The following is a 24,224-nucleotide window of genomic DNA, read 5'->3' on the forward strand; positions in this document are numbered from 1 at the left end:
GAGTAAATTCATGTTTTTTGTGTTTTTCAGACATTTAACCACTTAAACCATCAACTTGACATTTGGCTCTCTACTTTGGTGCTTTTCCCTCTACTACACCAAACTACTTTGTCAAAAATAGATCTACAAGCACACAACGCCTTGTAGATCTGCTATTTTCGGCTAATGTTCCCCACAGAATAGGGATGCTCATTGCTAGGGTTCAAGTAGTTTATGTAAAAAAAAGATTTGGAAGCCCCAATGCAGTAACTTTGAGAGACCCTGTTGAAGACCCATGCTTACAGGGATGTCAATAATTATAGGAATTAGGGATACTGGATTAATAAAGGGGTAATAACTGAGATTATAATATTTTATCCAAATTATTGTTTTCAATGGGAGTTTCGCATATTCACACATTTGGTTGGGGTTATTTCTTTCTCCTTATTTATCATTTCAAATACACAACACTTCTTAATAAATGTAATGGAAACAGACCAGTGACTCCTGAGACCTGAGACAGATTTACCATCCTCCTCCTTCACCATAAACAACATGCCTGCTGGTACTGGTAGTACTAGTAATGAAGTAATGAAAGTTATTTTATGGAGCTGTGCAAACGCACTCCCTCCTGTGCAACATGACAACATTCTGCATGTTAAGGCTGAGGTCACTGCCCATAAAGACAGGATGAATGCTTCTCTCCCCCTTACCTTACCTGGCCTAACACCATCCCAAACCAAACCAAATACACACTCCTTTCAGTGCTGCCATGTCCGCTTGTTATAAGCAAAACTGTGGGCTTCTTTTTCTTTAAAGTTGCTACTAGTAAATATTGGTAGTTGCGGGTTGCGGTTTTGGGGGGCTCGTTTCTAAAGTGTAGTTGCTTGTTTTGGCTTGCTTCCTAATATAAATGTTGTTTAAACCAGAGGTTGTTAAACATTTTCATGGCAAGGACGCCCGAATAGATTAATATTGAAGCTATTCACCTCTATACTGGCCGAGCTCAGAGTGTCTGTATTTTTTTTATTGAGACGTCGTGCACATCATCATCAACTCCTATGCTGAACCATATATTAGACATCTGCATCTATGCATACTGTACATACTGTACATAAATATCTAATCTGTCGGGTGAAAACCTCATATGTCCAAAGCATGATTCAAATTCCAAAATAGCAAAACTACGAGCTCAAAATGCGTCGATTCGAGGTTGCGGCTCTGCTACTTTTGATGCTTTTGTGTGATGCTGTAGTACGATCAAGTAGGGGCATTAACTTACCAAAAAACACAAGGGGTTTCTGCCCGACAGCAGACAGAGAGAGAGAGAGAGAGAGAGAGAGAGAGTCAGAGATTAGCTCCATATGTTATCAAAAACAGCTCCATATGGTATAATCCATAAGGTTTTGCTTTAACCCATTCTGACCTGAGATCAGATTCATACGAGGTTTCCACTGGACACACACTGGTCTGATTAATCCATTCTGACCTGAGATCAGATTCTAGAAAAATGTCAGTCGTTCTTCGATTTTTCAAAAATAGCAGACCTACAAGCTCGTATCGCGCCACTCGGTGGCGCGATATGAGCTTGTAGATCTGCTATTTTTCAATAGGTAAAGCATAACATGATGCTAACACCAAAATGGGTGCCCGGTCAGAATGGGTTAATAGATTATAGTATACACATGGAGCATAGATCTACTGTACGCACACATGCCAGCCAAGCCCTTGGCATGGCATGGCATGGCGTGGCTTGGATACGTACCCTTGGTTACGTAGTGTGATATTTGTGAGCATGAACACATTTATAAGTGCTTCTGCTATGCCATTGCTAATCCTCCCACACATCCACAGCTTTTGGATTGAATTTAGTTTTAGTTTTTGGGGCATTTCTTCTGCTGGCTTTCTTTTATGCCGTATATACTCTGGGGGTCGACCGTTGCTGTTTTAACCCCATCACTTAAGATTTACTGAACGTGGTGCTGAAGGTTATTTTAACTGTGGCACTCATGCCTAATTTATACTTGTACATTATAATGCCAAAATAAATAGCCAATCTGTAAACTCACACATACGCATCGTATAGTAGTACAACCAAGTATAAATCAGAACTAACTGTGTCAGCTTAATGCTTGCACTGTAAAACTATAGTGCCTGGTCTTCCTCAACACAGCGCTGCAGCATAACGCGCTGCCCGCCCCGCCAGCCTTCAAACCGCACAGAGCAGATATTTTCGAGCTAGTTCACAGGAAGCAGGTTGGACGACAGCCCCCATGGACCCGGCGGTATTTACAGGCCAGACGCACATACGCCAAACTCATCACTAATTCCCAGGCACCTCCGTCAGCGCCGTAGCCACATGGAGGGAGCGCTGGCTGGCCTCCGCCATTCAGAAAGTACTTATTATGCATGTTCAAAATATATATATAAACAATAGCCGCTGTACAAGTTCACAATGCGTCGGCGAAATGTATATATGGCTGAAATGGTTAATGTATGTTGTAATAATAATAATAAATGATAAAGTAAAGTACAGTAGTAAATGCACTTAGTTACTTTCCACCACTGGCTAGGCTCCACCACGATCACAGCACTTCCACACATAACACAGGCAGATCTGCTGCTGTGGACCAGTGGTGGAAGGAATACTCGGTACTAATTTATTTTACTTAAGTGAAAATAGCACAATGTAGAAATACTCTGTTGGGGTGCAGTCACACCGAACTAAGTAAACAATACCTCAACATTGCACTCAAGTGCAGTACTCGAGTAAGTGTACTTAATTACTTTCCACCACAGAGAATAACACGGGCACATCTGCAGTGGACACACCAGCGCTAGCGTTCTCCATTTGACCAAGCTGCTGGCGTCACTCGTGGCTTGTGTGTCGGCGAGGTTTTATGGTTATCCCGGAGTAAAGCCACTCTGTGATTTCAGGGTTTTAAGGTTAGCTTGTAATAAGTATAGCTCTGTCATTTAACCGGGAGATTGACAGAACATGAAGGTTGATGTAAAAATGCCAAAGAAACTGTGGTCTGTCTGTGTTACGAATTGGGTTGATATAGGCTGATGATATTCTTTTCGTTTTTGCATGTTTCTCAGTTTAACACATTACGGGACCTAACATTTGTGCAAAGTGCAAAATTGCCTTCGAATTACATGATTTCATGCAGGAATTTGGGTCATTTGAAAAAGCAGTAAATGCTCAAATTATTAAGTGTTGTAAAGAAAAAAGGGAAACCTATTATTATTATGACGTAAATAATAATCCAACATTAACTCAACCAAAGATGAAAAAGATTTGATGATAACTCCTGTGTGAACTGCAGGATATAATTCCGAGAGCGAGAGTGTGATATGAAACCAGTTAACTAACACATTAAACACAATTGTAGATTTTTTTCCGCCCCATATCCTGAGCGACATCCAACATCAACAAAGCACGATGCAAAAGAATGCACAGGCGTACCGTAAAAAAACTAAACTTCTGTGCTAGGTAACAATGGAAAAACGCTCTGCCGCGGTGCATCGTGGGTGGGTGTCGGACTTGGTTCTGGGTGGCCCATCATATCTGTGGTCGGACACAGAAAAAGGAAGGGGGCGGCAGTGGGCGGGACTGTCAGTCTCTCCATGACAGCGAGGCATCCTCCTTGGGTTGCTGTCGGTCTGGGAGAAAGCTTTAACCCATTAAGACCTGAGGCCGATTCTACAAAGTTTGACCGCTATTTGGTAATAAATTAATGTGCGAGCATTCAAAACGGTGTGCTCTTCTCAGTTTATATCTTTTGTTCGAGCACCTGTTGAAATCTTTTGGATGTGCGTGCACCTCCTGACGACTAGATTCTACAAATGCCTTCTAAATCAGTGGTTCTCTAACTTTGACCACGGACCCCCCCCATCTGAAAATGGTTTGTGCCAGGGATTTTATTTATTTATTTTCAAACACTTTAAAACACCAGATTTTTTTAGCTTGTATTTCTGCCGTTCTTGAGAACCACTGTTCTAAATCTTGAGTTTTCTGAAAAACTTTTACAGCTAAAATCTAAAATGATGCTTTCCTTGTTTTAATGGGTTAAAACCCATTCTGGGCGGGAACCCCTTTTGGTGTTAGGATTACGTTATGCTTTAGCTATTGAAAAATAGCAGATCTGGTGGCGCGCTACAAGCTTGTAGGTCTGCTATACGACTGACATAGAAACATAGCTTTTTCAGAAAACTGTCAGGATGTAGAAGACATTTTTAGAATCTGATCTCAGGTCAGAATGGGTTAAGACTTTATTCTGCCAACTGCTATCCGGGCACAGGAGGACACGCTCCAGACAAGAGAGTGGCACGCTTTCTCCTCCCGCGTCAGAAACGGCCTCTCCTCTGGCCAATGAAACGAGGCAACGCGTCAACCGGAGACGGGAGCTCCTCTGCTTGTCAGGACATCTGGGATGGCGGTGAATCACTTCACGCGGAGTAAACACCGCTTACTGGAAAGAAACAGTAATCAACACCAGGCAATGGGCTCCAACATCTATCCCCACCAAAATTGTTTGTTTAGGGTAACGTAGAAGACGGGCCTGCGAAGGAGCAACCTCTGTGCCGTATTAGTGTTTCCACGCGGACTCCAAGATGCCTTACGTCATCGAATTACTCCAAACAACGGGATCTAATTTCCGCAAACATTTCGAGAAGTCACATTCATAAAACAGCCGTATAATACCATACTACGCTGATGATGAAGATATATGGTCACATATGGTCTAAATGTCTTGGCTGATAACGGGGCCACATTGTGGTGGGAGGTCCACACATGTGTGGAATTATTATTCAGACTCAACGTGAAGCACACATTTTTGAAAGAATAGCGTATTATCTTTGGATCGACAACAGAAAAATATGAATATAACAACGTTTCATTTTCACTTGCAATTAACCACGCCTCAGAGCGACACGTGCTTGCTGGGGCAGAAAGGTGCACAGAAAAAGGAGTAATGTTGAGTTTTCTGTCTTGGTGTTGGTGGAAAGTACTCAGTACTAATTGATTACAATTTGTAGGTACTTTTAGTTTACTGGAGTATTTCCATTTTTCAATACTTTATACTCTACTCCACTATAGGAGGCAAATATTGTACTTTTACTCAAATTTGTATTGCAAAACATTAACCTCTTCTGCCCCATTTAAACTTGTGAAATGGGAAATTCTGCATAACATAAAGTACATAAGTAAGTAAGTACTTTTACTTTGGGTACTTTAAAGTACAATTTGACGCCAATTCTTTTGTACTTTTACTCAGGTATATTTCTACATTCATCGAGAGTTTCTACATTGCAGTATTGCTACTTTTACTTAAGTAAAAACAAACGCAATTGAGTAGTTTTTCCACCGTTGCAGTCTTTTGGCCGCGTTGGAAAATGTGATAGTCATTATGGATCCGACAGAGAGAGAGAGAGAGGGAGAGGGAGAGGGCGAGGGCGAGGGAGAGGGAAAGAGAGAGAGAGAGGGAGAGGGAGAGGGAAAGAGAGAGAGAGAGAGAGAGAGAGAGAGAGAGAGAGAGAGAGTTAGAGGGAAAGAGAGAGAAGGAGAGGGAGAGGGAGAGGGAGAGAGAGAGAGAGAGAGAGTTAGAGGGAAAGAGAGAGAGGGAGAGGGAGAGGGAGAGAGAGAGAGAGAGAGAGAGAGAGGGGTCTGGAACGGAGCAGCACAGTGCTCGCTCTGCCTTTCCTCTGGCTTCTCAAAGCAGGAAGCTGTAGGTTGATCTTGGCAGAGCCTCTGCCGTCAATTTCTTTCTTTCATTAACATTTCACAGACTTTGAAAAACACATTCGGGGGTTTTATTACTTATGCTAAAACAGGGAGAAATTAAGAATCCCCAAATTCATCGTTAATGTGTGTGTGTCTGTTTCTTCTGCCTGAGGTGCCTGAGAACTTTTTACTGTAAGATACACACATGCACACCGTGGCGTGCATGCATGAACGCATGTGCACAATACAGTACTCTAGTAAATGTGTCCAAAACTGCACACACATGTGAACACATACACGTAAATACAGTACATGTAGATGGCATGCGCGCGCACACACACCTCTTGCAGTCACGCAAATGCACACATTCAGCATACACAGATTTGCACACAAGCATGCTGACACGCACACACCCACACCCACACCGGCCAAATACGCTGGTCCCTGCAGAACAAAAGAACTGCATCTTGCCAATTGTAATATAATCCTTTTCATGGGAGGCCTTAAAGGTACGCAGGTGCCTTGGAATGCCTTCTACCCATTCTGTTATTATTAATTTCATTCTTAAATCAATGACTCAGGGCCCCCTGCCTGAACCGCCCCCCAAAAAGGCCCTTAACCCACTAAAACCGGGAAAGCGCACACACACACACACACACACACACACACAATCGGAAAAGCATCTGATTGGCCCTTATTTAGTCATATCGGTATCAGCGACAATGCCAGTCTAACCACCGATCCGACACAAAGCAAATAAGATATTTTATTATCATGTTTTTTTTTATATTATTACCCATATTATTCTCTGGCATCTGTATTCAATATCGGTATCATCTAACACAGAAATTGTGTTATCGGGATCGGATCAAAAACGAAATCGGGACATCCCTAATATACACTTATACCTTGTATAAATCTTTGCTTCTGGGGGGGGGGGTCCCTCGAACAAAATATTTTGAGATGGGGGTTTGAGCACCACATGTAGTAATACAATTTGTCGTTTTTCCAGAAAGACTGGATTCAGAAGACATTTCTAGAATCGGTCTCAGGTCATACTGGGTTAGAGGGAGGCCATGTTGAAACTGCGTTCAACCCCTGTTGGAAGGAGCATTCGTCCCAGCAGCATCTGTATGTGGGTCAGCTCAAGGACACTGGGGTTATGAGGTGTGTGAGAAGGAGGGGGAACTGCTTCTCCTCATTCCAGTCCACAGCCAGTCAGAAAGAGAGAGAGTCAGCGACACCGTGATCACAGAGACTGGGTTGAAAATAACGAGCTAACTGCCAGCACATGTGCTCTTCTGGCAAAAACATCACCCATCGTCTACGCCTGCTCTCCACAAATCCACAAATCCCCCTTCCACACACGTAGGCTATGCATAGGGCACGCACACACCAACGCACGCACACACCAACGCACGCACCCACGCTCGTACTGTACATGCATGTACACACACACTGATAAAGGAGTGAGCAAGAGGCAGAGGTGAGTTCTAATAAAAGCAATTAGAACAGTTACGGTATATTTAGAACAGCCATGCTACCACTAAGCTGGATGCAGGAAGCTTTTGTTCTAAAGCACTTCAATATTTTCGATTTGCAAAAAGCAGAAGCTAATGCTAAGTCTGGCTAACGATAGCCATCTTTCTCCAGAACTGTTAATATTGTAATCGCAATGCAGCGTCAAATCTGAGATGAGCCCTGAACCTCGCCGATTTGTTCATCACCGCGGATGGCACCCTATTTTCAGAGAAAAACGCAAAAAACGGGGGGGCTGAGCAAGGTGTTGCCTAGCAACCCGGGCCAGGGCTAAAAAAATATTTTAGCAAGACCTTTGTATAACGATGTAAAGCGTTATGAAACGTGTACGTATATATATATATATACACACGACTAACGCACACAAGCGTGGGATTTGATAGAACGTAAATACACGTTTATGGCACGAAATGTGTTAACACATGAAAACATTTTTTATTTCAGCGTTATTTCAGCTATTCAAAAATAGCAGATATACAAGCTCACAGCCCATCACTTCGCGCCACACTGCAAGCTTTAGTTAGGGAAAGTTAGCCGAATTGTGGACCAATCTGGAAAATAAATGCTTACCAATAGCCTTCTTCACAGATGTGCTCATAAAGGTTTCTGTCTACTATGACCTCTCAATTTGTAGCAACTTGCAACCCAACTCCGTTGTGAAACTTTGTGACAGCTGCTGAAGGTTGGGGTACCATTGGGCTAATAAACCACAGCCATTGCCGTCATCACAAATGTGATAAGGTCATCACATTTGGAAAAGTGGCTATAGCCGTCTTTTGCCCAAGGAGTGTTTTTCTTGCAAAAACAAATGCTTGCAATGGATTCAGAATCATGAAAACCCGTCACATGCTACTTAAAGCAGAATTTAAATGTGTACATTTGCCTGCAGTACTGTAGGTTGTTAATGGTACCATAGCCTCGGAAACACAAATCTTCTCTTCTGCATGTCTTCTGTGTGTGTGTTGCAAAGGGTGAAGGGACACTTCACCCTTTGCAAAAAGGGTGAAGTGTCCCTGTAATGGGTTAAAGGATTAGTGCATGTTTAACCCACTACTACACAGTGGTGGGTCCATATGGTTAAATTAACCGTGTGGAGACTGAATAATTACTACAGACCGTTTTCCCAAAGCATTTTCATGATTTGACGATTCCACGTAATGTGTTCATCAAGAGCATGTTTTGGGGAGATAGAATACATGCAAGTATAAATCTTCTATGGTCTTGTTCTTTTTACTACGAGTTCAACATTCAGAATGATATGTGTTTGAGATTCCCACTTGACCTGAGGGAAATATGAAGAGATCATTCTCAGCTTCTCTGTATCCACTGTGCACAAACGTGCATGCGTGTACAAACTGTACATGCTTGCATGCATGTGCAATTCACAGATAAGCAAGTTGTCTCCAGATAAATTATCCAGCTGGTTCAATATCTACAACCCTCACTCTCCCTTCTCTGACGCACGCACACACACACACACACACACACACACACACACACACACACACACACACACACACACACACACACACACACACACACACACACACACACACACACACACACACACACACACACACACACACACACACACACACACACACACACACACACACACACTTATCCTTATCACTCCACAAACGGATCCTCTCATGATCATCCAAAGCAAACAACAATAAAACGAACGCATCCATCCTCTTCCTGCTATCAACATGCACACGGCTCTCCTCCACCTCGTCTTCCCCACTTCCTTTTTCACTCACTCCCTTCCTGTCTGTCTCCCCGGATGAGATATCCCCTCTCTCTCAGTTCTCCTCTGATCGTATGCTCATTCAGCATGTCAGATTGTCAGTGTCTGGTGGCCCTTATCCTCCCCCCAGATCTCCCTTCCCTCTCTTCCCTGCAGCCCGTCTGTCCAGAGCAGAGCATTCCGCTGTGGGATTCCACTGTCCGTGATGTGAGGAGGAGGAAAGCCCTGTGGTCCATATATCATTGGATTGTTTACAGCAGGGCCTCGGCCTTAGCAGCCTGCCTCCTCCTCGACTCCCTGTGTGACCTCTGCTTCCCCCGCGAGGAGGGGGAGAGAGAGAGAGAGAGAGAGATAGAGAGAGAGACGTAAGCTATCCCAGAATGTTGCACTCCCCGAAGTCTGACGTGTGAAATTAAGACACGGACACTGTTGTGTGCCAGATTTTGTGAGAGGAATAAGCAGCCATGGTCGGTCTATGGAAACGAGCCCAAAAAGAAGCGACTAGGCTAAATGAACACTTTAAACCTATATGCTGACTATTTGAAACTAGACGATCTACAAGTTCACAATGCATCTCATAGATCTGCTATTTTCAAAAAGATCTGGGAAAGAAAAAGTGAAATATTTGTAATATCTTTTTTTCAGATGGTGTGTGCAGAGAAATAGGCTACAATAATTTGGGGCGTCCTGGACATGCAACTGTTTGAGAACTGGTTTAAACAATAATCCAAATGATTGGAAACAAGCCCAAATAACTACACGATAAAAGCGACCAAAGAAAACAAAAACGCAACAGGCAAATATTTGCATACAACACAAAATGAAGCCCGATGTCGCTCACAAAAAGCAGGCATGGCAACAATGGATCCGGACCAGGTCTCCGGTACACTGACAGGCTGATGATAGGACTTGTATTGTACCTTGGTGTGTCTGACTGTCTGTCTGTCTTTTAAAATTATACAATGTGTCTTTATTTTCAGACGAGAATTTCCCCTTCATGGAAAAGTAAAAAATATTTCAGCCCTCCCAAAGAATGCATAATATATCGAAGATTAGGTTTCGGCCGCACAACACACACACACACAGACACAGACACACAGACACACAGACACACACACACACAAAAGCCCAATATCTTTCCGCCACATTCAACCCCCCCGCTTCAATAAGGTCTGCTGCATTACCGGTACTGTAAAGTGCCTCATGTTAAACCTTGTTTCCATGGGTGAGTGACTTCATTAAGTGCTTTCCCATCTGGGAAGAGCACAGGTTGGTTGTTGTGTCTGGTTGACCCACGTGGTCAGGTCAGGTTGGAGTTCAGTCCAGTCGGTTGGAAGGTGTGCAAAAAAAAGTTTCTGAGCGGACACAGACAAACGGCTTCTACATGGTGCTAAAAATAGCATATGGCTTGTTGTATAAAAATGACATCAAGCCATGATAAGCTATGTTTAGCACCATAGTAGTAGTCGTCTCTCAGGTGTATTCAGGAACTTTTTTTCCCCACACCTTCCAAGCGACTGATCTTCCGAGTTCATTCGACTGCCAGTCTGTAGTAATCTGTAGTATTCTGTTTGGTAGAGAGCTATCTTAATGGTGGCCAATCTGGCCATGCATACACATCCACCTCTTCCCAATTTTCACACCTGAAAACCTGTGATGTGACAATAAAGTTGATTCCGATGCGACTTACACAACATGTGCACAAACATACACATCTTGGAAATAAACAAACACTTTAGCTCTGTCTGTCTGAAGGAGTATTACAATCTTAATCAAAATCTCTTCAGTAGTAGTGAGGTTGGTAAAAGCACTAAAGAAGGCATCACACACGTTACAACAACAATAATGACTAATAAAAACCTGCTATGGAATTCTTACTGAGAGCCAACGGACAGAACTGGAGAAAGCCACAGCGTAGCACTGACTGCATAAAAAGAAAGCATGAGCAACCACATTAAAGTACATAGCAAAACAAACATGAACACATCATCTCTGTCGGGTGGAAACTTCTAAAACTAAAAAAGTAGCAGATCAACAAACTCAAAATGCACTGCGTTTCAATCTTGCATATCTACTGCTTTTGACGCTTTCGTGAGACGCTGTAGTATGATCAGATCAAGTAGGCTGTAAATTTGGCCCTGGTCAAAAAAGTTAAACACTAAAAATGAGAACATGGCGATTCTGTTGAAGCACACAAGTGCAGTGGTGTTGCCTGCAACCATGGAATTGTATTGCATGACCACAGAGACTGGCCGGCCAATGCCGTGGGAACACCACTTTAACAGCAAAGCATTAAAAAGAAACACCAGCTGAACACAATACCAATTTCTGATTGTCCCAAAAACAATACTGATTCTTCCCATAATATTCAATTCCATGTGCGGTGGGAGAGTAGTGAGAACGATGAAGTGATAGGTGAGACACTTGCGTAGGACTGTGGTGGTACTGTAGTGTGCATTCCTGTGCCAGAGGAAAACCGCTGGACAGAACTGAGCACCGATGCTGACACAGCTGGCCCTGGGCACACAGACAGCAGACACTAACGAACACTGTGCTTGGCTCAGAAAATGTTCTGTGGGCCTTGCCTTTGCAAGCAGAAAGAAACCATAACAAGTGCAGGAAACAGGTCTGCAAGACTCCGGGTTTCACCCCGGCCACAAGGCAAGTCTCCTTGAACACGCGGCCCACTTCAACAAACCCAGATGTGTGGGAGAAGGAAATAAAGAGGTAGTAGAGAGAGGTTTGGTTTGACAGCCTCCCCATTCAAGGAACATGAGAAAAGATCCCAGCGTTTTAAAGGTTTCTGAGACCATTCATGGTAGATGCTTCTGAACATGTGTCCTATTGCTAATATGACCACTTCAAATACTTGCAGCACAATGTGTTGGGAGCTTGTAGATCAGCTATTTTCAGCTGAAGACATGGCTGGCTTCTATGGAATAAAAAGATTGAAATCAGTCGTGGCAACTTTAATCCATGATGGCGATGACAATGAGTGGCCAAAAACTGTCCAAAACTGTTACTTTTCAGGATATGGAGGAGTCTGCGTTTCCAATCAATGGATCTAATGTAGTTATAATTTAGTCAGAAGCTCAGTCCAGCTCAGTGGCCTTGTGGTTAAAATGTCCGCCCTGAGACTGGGAGGTCGGGGTTCAATCCCCGGCCGGGTCATACCAAAGACCCAGTGCCTCCCTGCTTGGCGTCATGACCAGGGGGTGTACTTCAGGCTGCACATCAGGCTGCCTCATGCTACAGAAAGAGCAGATAGGCCTCATGGCTCAGAAAGACTTACTTACAAACATAATCAATGTCAACCTGGCCTCCCCCAATACTGGACATGTCATAATATAGCTAAACATTTTATTGCATTTATTTCACATATTTGCATATTTTTCAAAATTAATTAAAATAGAGAAAAAATAAGCATACAAGCCTACAGGCGTTGTTGTTGTAAGCTTGTAGATATTCTTTCTGCTTTCGCTCGATACAGCCATAAACATAATATGATGAAAAAAAGCACATACAAAGTTAACATGGTTTCTGCCTGACAGCGACTATAATGAGGCCTCAAAAGACAAGCTCTCCAGGGTGCCCAAGGATGTGTGTGAGCATCATTCAACACATTGAGTCACGTACCCCAGCTGGCCATGGACTAACCTCCCGTCACCAGGCTTTCCATCATGGAGGAAAGCCTGAATTCTAAAAACAAGCTGCCCCTGAGTGATCCGGTTCAGAAAAAAGCGTGTTACGGACATATATATAAACTAGAGAGCGGACTACCCCGTCCCCAGCTATTCATTTTATTTCAATTGCTCAGTGGTGTTTGAAGCACACAGAATTACGCTCTATTTCCGCATTTTCTTGATTTCGGCACCAAAATCTGGTGCCCAAAATGTGGAAGTGTTAATAATCTGAATCATGAATGTGCCTGAATCGGTTCATGAACGAGTGCTATGTGTTAAACTCCTGCTTTTGCTCATGCATGTACTTCGCCCACATGCAGTTCCAGCTTTTGCCAGTAGGGTGGGGTGGATTCAACATTTCCCAACCACTCTGGAGGCCTGGTTGTGAGCAGTGGGTTCCGGTTGGCGTCACATTGTTTTTGTTCACCACATAAGGTAATGTGAATCGATGTGGTCTCGCTAGGCACGCTACAAGTTTGAGTAAAAGATGGATATACCAAACGATCATTACAACAAAATAAACCAAACGATTATACCAAGCTAAACAAATTAAACTAAGATCACCAACATAATTTTGGAGGAGCACGCTTGGTTCCGGTCGTGGGTTCAGGACGCCTGATATTAGTTATTTCTGCTCCAGACCGGATCAGAAAACCGAAAATGGTATTGACCCCAGGATATAGCCACGGACAGAAAAACCCTCCTAGGACACACTCCACCAGTGCACTCTGCAGCTCAAACGTCGCATATCACTAGCAGACAATATAAGCATCATATGTCCAAAACCGTTACATTTGAGGATTTAAATTCAAAGGTAGCAAAAGGACCATATCTAGAAGCGTGCTTTTGTGGGTGACGCCGTTGTATGATCAAGTAGGGCGTTAATATACAAAATAATACACAAAACTATATAATATGGATTTAGGTTTATACTCTGACAGAAACGTTATGTGATACGAGTTGGACAATCATGCCTTAATAGATGGTTCACGTGACGTCACATTCTGCTCAATGCTTTAATTTCCCAGTTCTTAGGGGGGCTGTGTTGTGTTCAGCTTAGCTTAAAGCTCAGAGGGGCCAGTTCTTCTCATTCTTTCTAATGGCCTTCTTATGTCAACCCCCAACAGAAAAATAAATATGTCCAAACCTTGAAAACGGGGGAGGCAGTTCTGAGCTGGCTTCAATTTGGCAGGAAGAGAGATGGGATTACCATATGAATTCACTCAGTGCCGCTGTGTGTGTGTGTGTGTGCATGGCCAGAACTGAACACACACACACACACACACACACACACACACACACACACACACACACACACACACACAAGATGATATATTATGAATATATGCATGCCCCCTCTCTTTTGGCATGTGTACATTAGAAAGAGCTCGATTGCGGATAAGCGGTCAAAGATGGATGGATGGATGGATGTACGGACGGACGTTGGAAAGCGAGAGAGGGAGCCTGAATCAGAAACAGCCCATTCTGTTTAATACATATTATATATTATGTCTGTTCTGACACGTACTCTGAGAGATTAACTGGTGCTGGGGTGACTCCGCATCGGCACATGTGTCAGCAATTGTACAGACTCCACCGAAAAACACACATTTCAACATGTGGCCACAAAGTGTTGCTTAAGTCATATTTGTTCACATTACACATTCTAATATTCAACGACGCAGACATTTCCAGGTCTCCGGGCCTTCACCTCTGCAACTGGCAGAACGTTATACAGTCTGAAATGAACCTGCGCTCGGCCTTGTTTGTTTCTGTTGAGTTATGGCCCTGAAGAACTTGAGGAGAGACGTTTTCTGGCAGAATGTTGCGATTTCTATATCTGCCTTACAGATTACCCCAACCCTTCAGGTCAGGACATCACAGGGAGAGTTGCACTCGCTAGCTCTCCCTATGAAATCAGAGGAGTCCAAACATAGGTGAAAATGAAGGATATATTGTGTGATATGAATCTTGGTACGCAACTTCAGAGCCTTGGAAGATGAAGTGAACCATCTAGAGCATTCGATCGCACGTTTATCTTTTTCAAACACATTCCTTCTACGCAGATGATGTCAAGGCATGTCTGCACACACACACACACACACACACACACACACACACACACACACACACACACACACACACACACACACACACACACACACACACACACAGAGAGAGAGAGAGAGATCTGGCAGTGGCAGCTTGAATAACTCTATTCTATCTCACTCTCATTCATGTTTTAAGGATTAAGCATACCATGTTGCAGAGTCCAGTCCAGACTCCCTCGCTTAAGGTTAGTGGCATTTAAACAATGGTTAACAATTTACAATTACAACACCGTCCATCTCCAGTACAGAGTAGCGAACAAAGATTTTTAGATGTATGCTTATACTACAAGCCAAAGGGGCTATAGCTTTATCATGGAAAAATATATAGGCAAACCCAGTATTGCGCAGAGCTATCTATGTGCCTTCCTCTGGAGAAAAAAAACAATTATACTCAAAAGGTGCTTGAAAACATATGGGGACGGTTTATCTTTTCTAATGGTTTAGTCTGAAAATGTCTAATTGTATTCTCTGCAGTTGTCTGGTCTTGTGGCCATAAGGACTCTGTTGTTGTTACCAGTGCCTTTAAAATACTGTACTGAAAGTCTTTGTATTGTTTTGTTTTGTTAGTATTTTTTTAAAGTAATTGTATTGTCTGATGTGTTGTTATATATTGTTATGTTGTTCGTTTGTAAAAAGAAAAGAAAAAGAAAGTTAAATGCAATAAATATATTGCATTTTTTATTGTTAAAAAAATAAATAAACATAACTTCAGTCAAACTAACTATGCCTAAACATTAACTTCCCAATCTGGGAACCCATCTTCAAAACAAAGGGGAAATATCACACTCTTTTCAACAGTCTGTCTCGAGTGACTAACTTCCAAACCTTAATCTCAGTATAAGAAATACAAGATAGAAATGGGAGCGAGTGAATTTTGGGGCGAGCGTTCCGGTTACCCTCCAAGTCAAACGGCTCCACCAGAGCCCCTCTCTCTTCCTACAACTTCAAACCAAGTCATGAGTTCATTTGAATAAAGTTAAAAGTGAGCTGGGCTCTCTTCCCTGTAGGTCTATAATCTGGCCCTATCCTCGCACACGCTCTGAGAAAGACAAACAGGATGCTTCCTCTCGGGTGACACTTTGATGGAGGGAGGGATTGTGTTTTAACACAGTTTGAGTTCGTCTCCATCGATGTCGGGAGAAAACAGAGGGAGTCCACGTCCACCCCCCTCAAATCCATCTACTCTCGTGGACCTCAGCCCGACTTGCGTATATGAATGACTCACAACTGGAACGACTCCCTAAATAAAACACGGAGACAGAGAGTCTCCCACTCTCAAGTCATTGTTGGATGAGCTGCAACAATGCTGAGGCACTTGTCTCTGTCTCCAAGTGTGTTGTGTGCGTGCGTGCATGCATGTGTATATGTGTGTGCATGGATTGTAAACCTGCACTCATGTTTGAGTGACATACGATTTGAACATAATTGCAGTCACCGCGACCTGGCGGGCTGGAGAGAGAGCGCTGCTCTCGGGACCTGGGCTGACCCCGTATTCACAGGCTGTCAGCTGCTCTAAACGGTTTTGTTTAACCCAACACTGTCCGGAGAGGAAACACATCAGTGAAACCAGCAGTGTTATAGTGGTGATTCTTTTGGTGGGGATGCTATTTTAACGACGCCACACGCATGAGCACAGAACAGCTCTGACCAGCATTTATCGCAGACGTCACCTCTGTAATTTTGTTCATGAATCCATCATCAGCCACTGTTATCCAAACGTTCTCTTTGGCCTGCTTCAGAGCATCTGACAGTATGGTACAGTACTTAGCAGGTCACACAATGGACCATTGATATGCATATAGCCAGGGCTAAACTATTTTTCATTCACATTGTTGACACTGCAGCTTTTGTAAGCTTTGGTAAAGAGGTGTGAATGTATTTTTTTATGATTTATTTTTGGGCTTTTATGCGTTTATTGATAGGACAGTAGACTGACAGGAAATGGGGAGAGAGAGAGGGAGACAGAGAGAGAGAGAGACAGGCTGTCAGGCAGCCAAGGTGCCCGGGCCGCTACGGCTACACCATCGGCCCGGGCCACAGTATACTGTATATGCGAGGTAGGACGCACTCTCAGGGATACGCACGTGCATGTCCGTGCACGCACTCCTGCTCAAAAGACTGGCGGGACGGCATGGTAACGTGTGCAATGAGCAATGCACCACTGGTGACCAGCCACCTCGACACCCAGAAGCACAGCGATTGAAGCTCTTAAAATCAGGCCTCAGATGAAGATGTTTCTATTGTAAATAAAAGGCATTGTGTTTAACATATTCCTTATGGTTCTACACTTAGTTCTTCTCCTGGGCAACCTATCTCTAAAAATGCACAGTCAGAGACTGTATGCAAACAAGTGTTAATATTTATGTATGTGTCTACCATATAGCGAAGCAGATTGCACTGTCACACTCAGAGAATCATTCAGAATTCAAGACAGGGGCCTTGCACTTACCAAACCTCTTGTATCCAAAAGACTGCACTTCCTCCTCGTCTGCAAAGTCGTCTGTGGGCATAATCAAACACACGTGTCACAAACAAAAGGTCAAACAAAATACAAAAGACATTGGGTCTACTGTACCGACAACAAGTGTGTTTAAAACGGTTAGAATTATGTGACTCCACAAACTGTAAAATCCAGAGTGTTCATTTAACTCGGAGAGTGTACAAACACTCTTTATTTTACTTTGCAGGTGACCCCAGCACAAATCTGCATCACAGGCGGTGTTGCAAAACACAATGATGTCTCTTAAGTTGAACGGGGACAGCCAATTAAAGTCTGGAATCATCAGATAAGGTCATGCCGACTATCAGCACAGTTCCCCGTCGAGCCTGCCTGTGTGTGTGTGTGTGTGTGTGTGTGTGTGTGTGTGTGTGTGTGTGTGTGTGTGTGTGTGTGTGTGTGTGTGTGTGTGCGTGAGAGAGGGAGTGAGTGAGTGAGTGAGTGTGTGTGTGTGCGTGTGCTGAGGAGACAGGAGCGGCCAAAGAGCTGTAAAAGCCACAGCAGGCTGCGGTTTCTCTGGGTTGTTGACAGTAAAGCTTAATTACACTCAGCTCTGCTCTACACTACACTGAAGACCAGGGTAGCAGGGGGAGAATATCCACTGGTAATGGCAAACAGATGGGGGTCTATGTCGAAGCGGACCAGGGGGCACTATGGGAGGGGGACAGGACAGCAGACATGGTGGTGATGAGGTAGGCTTGGGGAGGCTGTGCCGCAAAAACCATATACTGTAGCATCGTAAAACCATAATAAACCACCATGTTACCGCCTGGTATTGGCATGTATACAGTAATAGGTTTACTGGAATTAGTGTGTGAAATGTGTGACTTTGTTCTACAGTAAAACAAAAATGCATGTGTTCCTTTGAACTATGTGCTATCTCGTGTTATTGCCAAAATGTAGGGAAAAGAATGAAGGAAACGCAAATAATATAGGCTGTGTTGTGTGCAGCTTACACTCTTTAGCTGAGGTTCTTATACTGACTATGGGAATTTCTCTCCATAGGTCTATAATTTGTAGGCTAAGTGGTCCTAGACAAGTCTTCTCAGTTGACACCAGAAATTGTTTTTTGTATATTGTTCCTAGTGTTGATGATTTCTTGAATTAAATGTCTTTGAATGTCATGATTAATTGAACACAATTAAGGGCCACAATGGAAACAAGCCCTCAGGGCTTATGTGATATCCTCATTGTATACCACTGTACCTTTTGCAAAAGTATTCAATCGATCAATCAACCAACCAACCAACCAACCCATGGCACTAGCCATGCACTATGCTTATTGATCAATGACAGTGATTCTTCTTCCATCACAACACTGAACAGTTCTCTGTCCTATCACCATATTATAGCCTATCAGAGCCTAATTTATAGACCTAATCTAATGTGTTTCACAATCCAACGCTTGGATTCCAACATACACGAAAAACAACCCTATATAATATTACAAATAACTAATCACTTTAGTTCCGACCAAAACACATCACACGAGCAGGAATTTGACACCATTGAATTTGACTTTAAGGCTTCTTGCACCATTAACATGACGCAACTGGTGGAAAACAAATTAACTACGCTATTTCACAATTCAGCTCAATTTCAACAAGTTCTGCAAGACTATGGTTAATGTCCTCCAGATGTAGTGTGACTCCATCCACGGACCGCTGAGATTTAACGCACGCATAGTTGCACTGTTGCAAACAGTCAGAATACAAACAAAAAGTCCAAGGCGATGTGTTTGTTCATCAACGTACAGTATCCTATATAGCCTATATAATACATACCTTTCATTGCGTTGTGTAACTCTGCGAGGGCTATAGAACAGATGATGCGGGGTCTCTGTCACTTTCTGCGCATATCCCAACATCCAATGCAAACCAAAGGAGAAACAAACCCGTTTCGCGGAAGAACGAACGACCCACACACTCTAAACTTCACAATGTCTCATAAATCTTCACGTTTAAGTAATCCATCCATCAGATTATCAGAAGAACCCCATGGTCGATGGTTCTCTATTAAACTCGCGTTTGGCTCAGTTGTTTACAAATGCTGCAGCGCTCCCCAAAACCCTCGTCCTACCAACTTGTTAACTTGTTGCGCTGTACAGAAATGAAGGATAACGGTCCTCCTCCTCCTCCTAATGACTGTAGTTTGATGTCTGTCTGTCTGGTTGCCTCTCTGGCCAGAAAGAATCACACGAACCCACAAATATGTCAAAGAGCAGCAGCAGCCGCGCGTCTGCAGGCTCCACCAATCACACACGGAACCACGTGTTTTCTACGTCCTCTGTCTGTCTGCAACATAGAGTTATTATTCTGCACTCCTCGTGTGCGTCTCTCTCTCTCTCTCTCTCTCTCGCACACGCACGCAAACGCGCGGCCAGGCACAGAGTATGCTGCTCCTGTCGCGAAACCTGGTATTATTTATACTAACCAAGACAAGTTATGCAAAACATTGAAATACTGCTGTCGTCAACTGTTTCAAAAGTTTACCAATGGCAATAACCAAGCTAACTTTGTGGATGGCCTATTTCTGACAATGCAAATGTATAAGATCATATATATAGGCAGCCGCAGAAGAGCACTCTTGTCTTGTGAACACAGTTCTGCGCGCGCGTGCGTGTGTGTGTGTGTGTGTGTGTGTGTGTGTGTGTGTGTGTCCAACGCTTGGATGTGTGTGTGTGTGTGTGTGTGTGTGTAAGCTGCCTGCAGACACCACCATAAGATGAAGTATACATTCCAGTGCAATGCTTGCTGGACCCCCGGACGTCTTGGACTGCAGGCCAGTGTTGCTGTAGCTACACAGCCGGAGATGAGATTGAATTACTGGGCTTGATGGCAATCTTGTCCCTGGGTGAAAAATCTGGTACCCATTAAGATCATTTCAAAGGGTTTGGGGAGGTAATTATGGAACGTCACTGAAACGGCGACATTAGAGATGCTTGTTTTACAAATATACCATTTACGCACTCAGACACAAGACAAAGACAAAAAGATAAGTTGTGTTTTCAACTGACCTACCGGTATGTGCTTCAATAACAGCCAATACTGTGCCATAGATGGCAATTTCCACTAAACTCATCAAGATACAATGGAATTAAGCAGCTGTGTCCATAATCTCTCTGGCCGGGCCTGATGGTGATGGAGATCACTGATCAAAGGCAGAAACCCTTTAGTGTAATGAGAAACATCAGATAAATTGGCCAGATCCGAATCCCCCTTATCTTATCTTATCTTGTGTACATGTGATGTAATGAGTCTCACATTGTGCGAGTGTGTGTGTGTGTGTGTGTGTGTGTGTGTGTGTGTGTGCGTGCGTGCGTGCGTGAGTGCATGCAAGAGTGAGTGAGTGAGTGACTGATCATGAGTGAGTGACTGAAAGAAAAAGGAAAGTGTGAGTGCATGCACTGATTGCAATACACATTATGTTATGTGCATCTGAATGTCAAAGAACACAAGAACAAGTGCTTTGGCGCTAGCCGATATCCTTTAAGGTAGTCTTACGGTTTCAAACCATATCTGATATCACTCTGATATAATCTAGGGCAGACTACGCTTTCAAAATTTGCCAAAAAGAAAATCCCTCCATGGCCCAGCCTTCGAACCAAGTCGTTTGTCAATTATACATGGGTTTCTGCAAAACGTCCACCCATGCAGTGCTTAGAGGCAGAATAGTCTGCAGAATGATGCTGTGAATCTACACATGATGCGAATTCACACAACCGGGATGGTTTACCAGGCTACTTCGAACCCACCCTAGGGTTTCTGACACCGTCCATCTTTTGTTGGATTCCAGGACCTGTCAGAGATGATAAAATGGGCAATTTCTTTTGTTTTCCTATGGGTTTCAAAGCTGTTATTTTTACTGTCGGCTATAATTGGAGCAGCAGGCCGTTGTACAGGCCGAGATAGGGATCATTGTGAGCTGATAGAAAGCAGCTGAAGGTCAGGTATCTCACAGCCGGGTCTCTTGCTGGTCCTCATTCAGGGGTTGGGACCTCATTTGCTGGGTCGGGGCTTTCAACAGCAGTTTCAAATTAACCAGGGGGTCTGAGGCGGCACTCCACAAAATTCCACTTCACCACACTGGTGCAAATGTTTATGCGTACCACCATGATAAGAATAACCACAAAAGGCACAATGTAATCGAATGATAATGCAGTTAACAAAGTAGCAGGGGGGGGATTGGTATGAGGGCCTTCCAGTGTGATGGCCTGTGTGTGTGTGTGTGTGTGTGTGCACATCTAAATTGTAAAGTTCAGCGTCACATCAACGTCTGAGCCCACTTCAGCATCAGCGTCACATCAACATCTGAGCCCTACGTCCATGCGCACTGTACGCTACGCAGATTGCAAACACCTACGATCATTGCGCAGAGCCACCCAGAGCCATCTATAGAAGAGTTACGGGGTCAGGGGATCTTAGTGTAATCTGATCGACAGGAGGAATTTACTTTAAAGAAACACGTTTTTTCAGTTTTTTGATGTTTGTCTGAACAAATTGGTTCATTTTTCTAATATTCTAGCCCACAAAAGAAATCAGGACCATGCTTCAATTTTCAGACTGTGTCCTTGGTATTTTGGCATAACCTGATCAATGAATAAAAAACCCCACCTTTTTTCTGAACAAATATTCGTTAGTTTTCCTAATTTTCTAGGTTTTTGGGCCCGGCCTGTCACGGTGAGACAAGTGATGGACCAAATGCAGAACCAAAAGCAGGCAGGCAGGCAGATAAAGTTGAAGGGTGATTTATTCACAACTGGACAGGACATACAAGGGCAGGACTGACAAGGGAACACTGCACACTGGGAGGTTTAAATAGACACTAGACTATAGACACAGGTGCAACACAACTACATTTGTACTCTGGACACGGACTGTGAAGGTCCTGACGTCAACACCCGACCACGCCCCCCATTACGTCACCATATAGCCACGCCCCCAAAAGTGTCCCCCAACTCTTGTCCACTATCCGGCGCCCCTGCATGTGAAGGGCACAATAGGCTACTGGGTTTTTAAAACACAGCTGAAACATGAAGTGGAGGCTGTCAAATCCCGCAATTTCCTTCTGCCCATTGCGTTGCGCCATAACTAGGATGATGAGCCGCCCGAAGGGTAGCCTCTGTCCCAGGCTTACTCATCTGCGAAGAGAAGGGCCGAAGCCTATATAAAGGGCTGAAGGGCGCGAAATTCTAGTTGTGTAGTTGTGCAAACAGTGCAACACCCACTCAGTACACACTACACAGACTAATACAAAGTGTTCATTAGCTCTGGATTGTATAATGTATTGTACGTATCCAAGAGCTAAATGGACACTCACGATTTTACAGTGCAAAGCTCACATGAGGAACAAGCTTCTGCCAAAAATGTGTGCCAGTTCTCTGCAGGATGCTTGGGTTTAGTGTTACTTTAAAGGTGATCAAAGGAGAAGGTTTTACCCCAACTCCCTCCAAGAACAGGAAGATTGCAGAGGTCATTGGAAGCAGATCAGTGAGTGAATTTGCAAAAGCAGAAATTAAGCGTGCCGGGCACCCCCGCTACATATCGATGTTAAATGTGTGTTTTCAAACATTTAATAACTTTAACCCTCAATACTTAAGTATTGGAATACGGTTGTGTATATTACAGGAAACTATGTTACACTTACCAACAAACTCCGGTAAACTCCCGTAATGTACCATCACACGTGTATATTACCATATATTACTGTATATGCCTGCTAAACTTGTGTGAGAGTGCCCATAATTGCCCGTTAACTCCTCTTTTCACACAGTGTCTCACACAAAGATTTGGTATCTCTGAGGGAGAAAAATACATTTGAAATATACTCACCCCATTGACTGATACAGTTAGTAATTCATTTGGATATTTACACAATAATATGTATTAATGAATGGATGTTTTGTCTCACTTTTTTCATTATCAAAGAAGTCAAAAACATGTTGACTGGGCATCTAAATTGAAATGCCTGGGCATCTAAATTGAAATGCCTTGAGATGTGGCGCCTCTGTGTGGCCAAAATTGTACAACATAGCTGGCAGAATTTGTAAATAAATAACACAATAACTAATTTAGAAGAGGTTTCAAAGTGTGTTTTTGTTTGGGTTTTAATACACGGATTGATAAATTCTTAATAACTTACACCGCACCATTGAGAATGTGTAGAACAAAGCCCTCCACAGTATTAAAAGTATTTTTAAAGTTTCAGTATCCGTTGTCATCATATGGGCATACCTAACAAATGGATGCCAAACAAATGTATTTTTTTATCTCAAACGTCAACAAAAATCTAATTTGAATTACTTAGCCATGTGAAGCACCGCCGAGTGAGGCGCTACGCGCTAGCCGAGCGAGTTGCCGTGCTGAGTGTTGCGAAGTTTGGTAGAGCCGACTCAGCCCCGTTCGAGTTGTAATCCGATAGGCAGAGAATATTAAATAATATAAAACCCCAGCCCAAACCAGCCACGGTGAAATTGCACTTCCGTGTTTGTGAAAGCCACGCCGCCGTCAAACACTAGTATAATATACTAGTTCTGTAGATGTTTAAAACGACAGTTTAAACAGTTTCCCAAAAGTCTAACTGTCGTTTAAACATCTACAGAATTGCAATTTCGTTCATATATAGTATTGGGTTTACCCAGGCTAGTATTTTATGTGAGATCAGGCTGCATCATCATACATCACATTCCGTGCTCAGCCAATCAGATCATCACAAAAGTCATTCCGGCCAATCACTTTTGGTGTCTTCACTTTTCTCTTCAATATGTACTTTGTCAGTCCGCAGCGGGGGGGGTAGGACCAAGGGATTTGGGATTAGTTTATAAACATTTTGGTATTTGTTTATAAACATTTGTGATTTGTTTATAAACATTTGTGATTTATTTATAAACATTTTGGGATTTGTTTATAAACATTTGGGATTTGTTTACAAACATTTG

The 24,224-nt window shown here is 43.2% G+C and overlaps 1 protein-coding gene across 2 annotated transcripts in view; it reads right to left on the reverse strand.

Annotated features, from left to right (window-relative positions):
* Window positions 1–19,555, reverse strand: part of LOC308336218 (collectin-12-like) — a gene marked incomplete at its 5' end in the record, with an annotated part of 53,179 nt that extends 33,624 nt beyond the window's left edge. Inside the window, 2 exons of one of the 2 annotated variants that reach the window (XM_080793519.1) lie at window positions 17,240–17,290; window positions 19,072–19,555. In XM_080793519.1, coding sequence (XP_080649645.1) covers window positions 17,240–17,290; window positions 19,072–19,078 — 58 coding nt within the window. Of the gene's footprint in view, window positions 1–17,239; window positions 17,301–19,071 lie in introns of those variants that run through there. The other variant, XM_080793518.1, reaches the window with a different exon arrangement.
* Window positions 19,556–24,224: the final 4,669 nt, after the last annotated feature.

The sequence above is a fragment of the Protomyctophum bolini genome (genome assembly GCF_963924005.1).
Source record: "Protomyctophum bolini genome assembly, chromosome: 21".
NCBI classification, from domain to species: Eukaryota; Metazoa; Chordata; class Actinopteri; order Myctophiformes; family Myctophidae; genus Protomyctophum; species Protomyctophum bolini.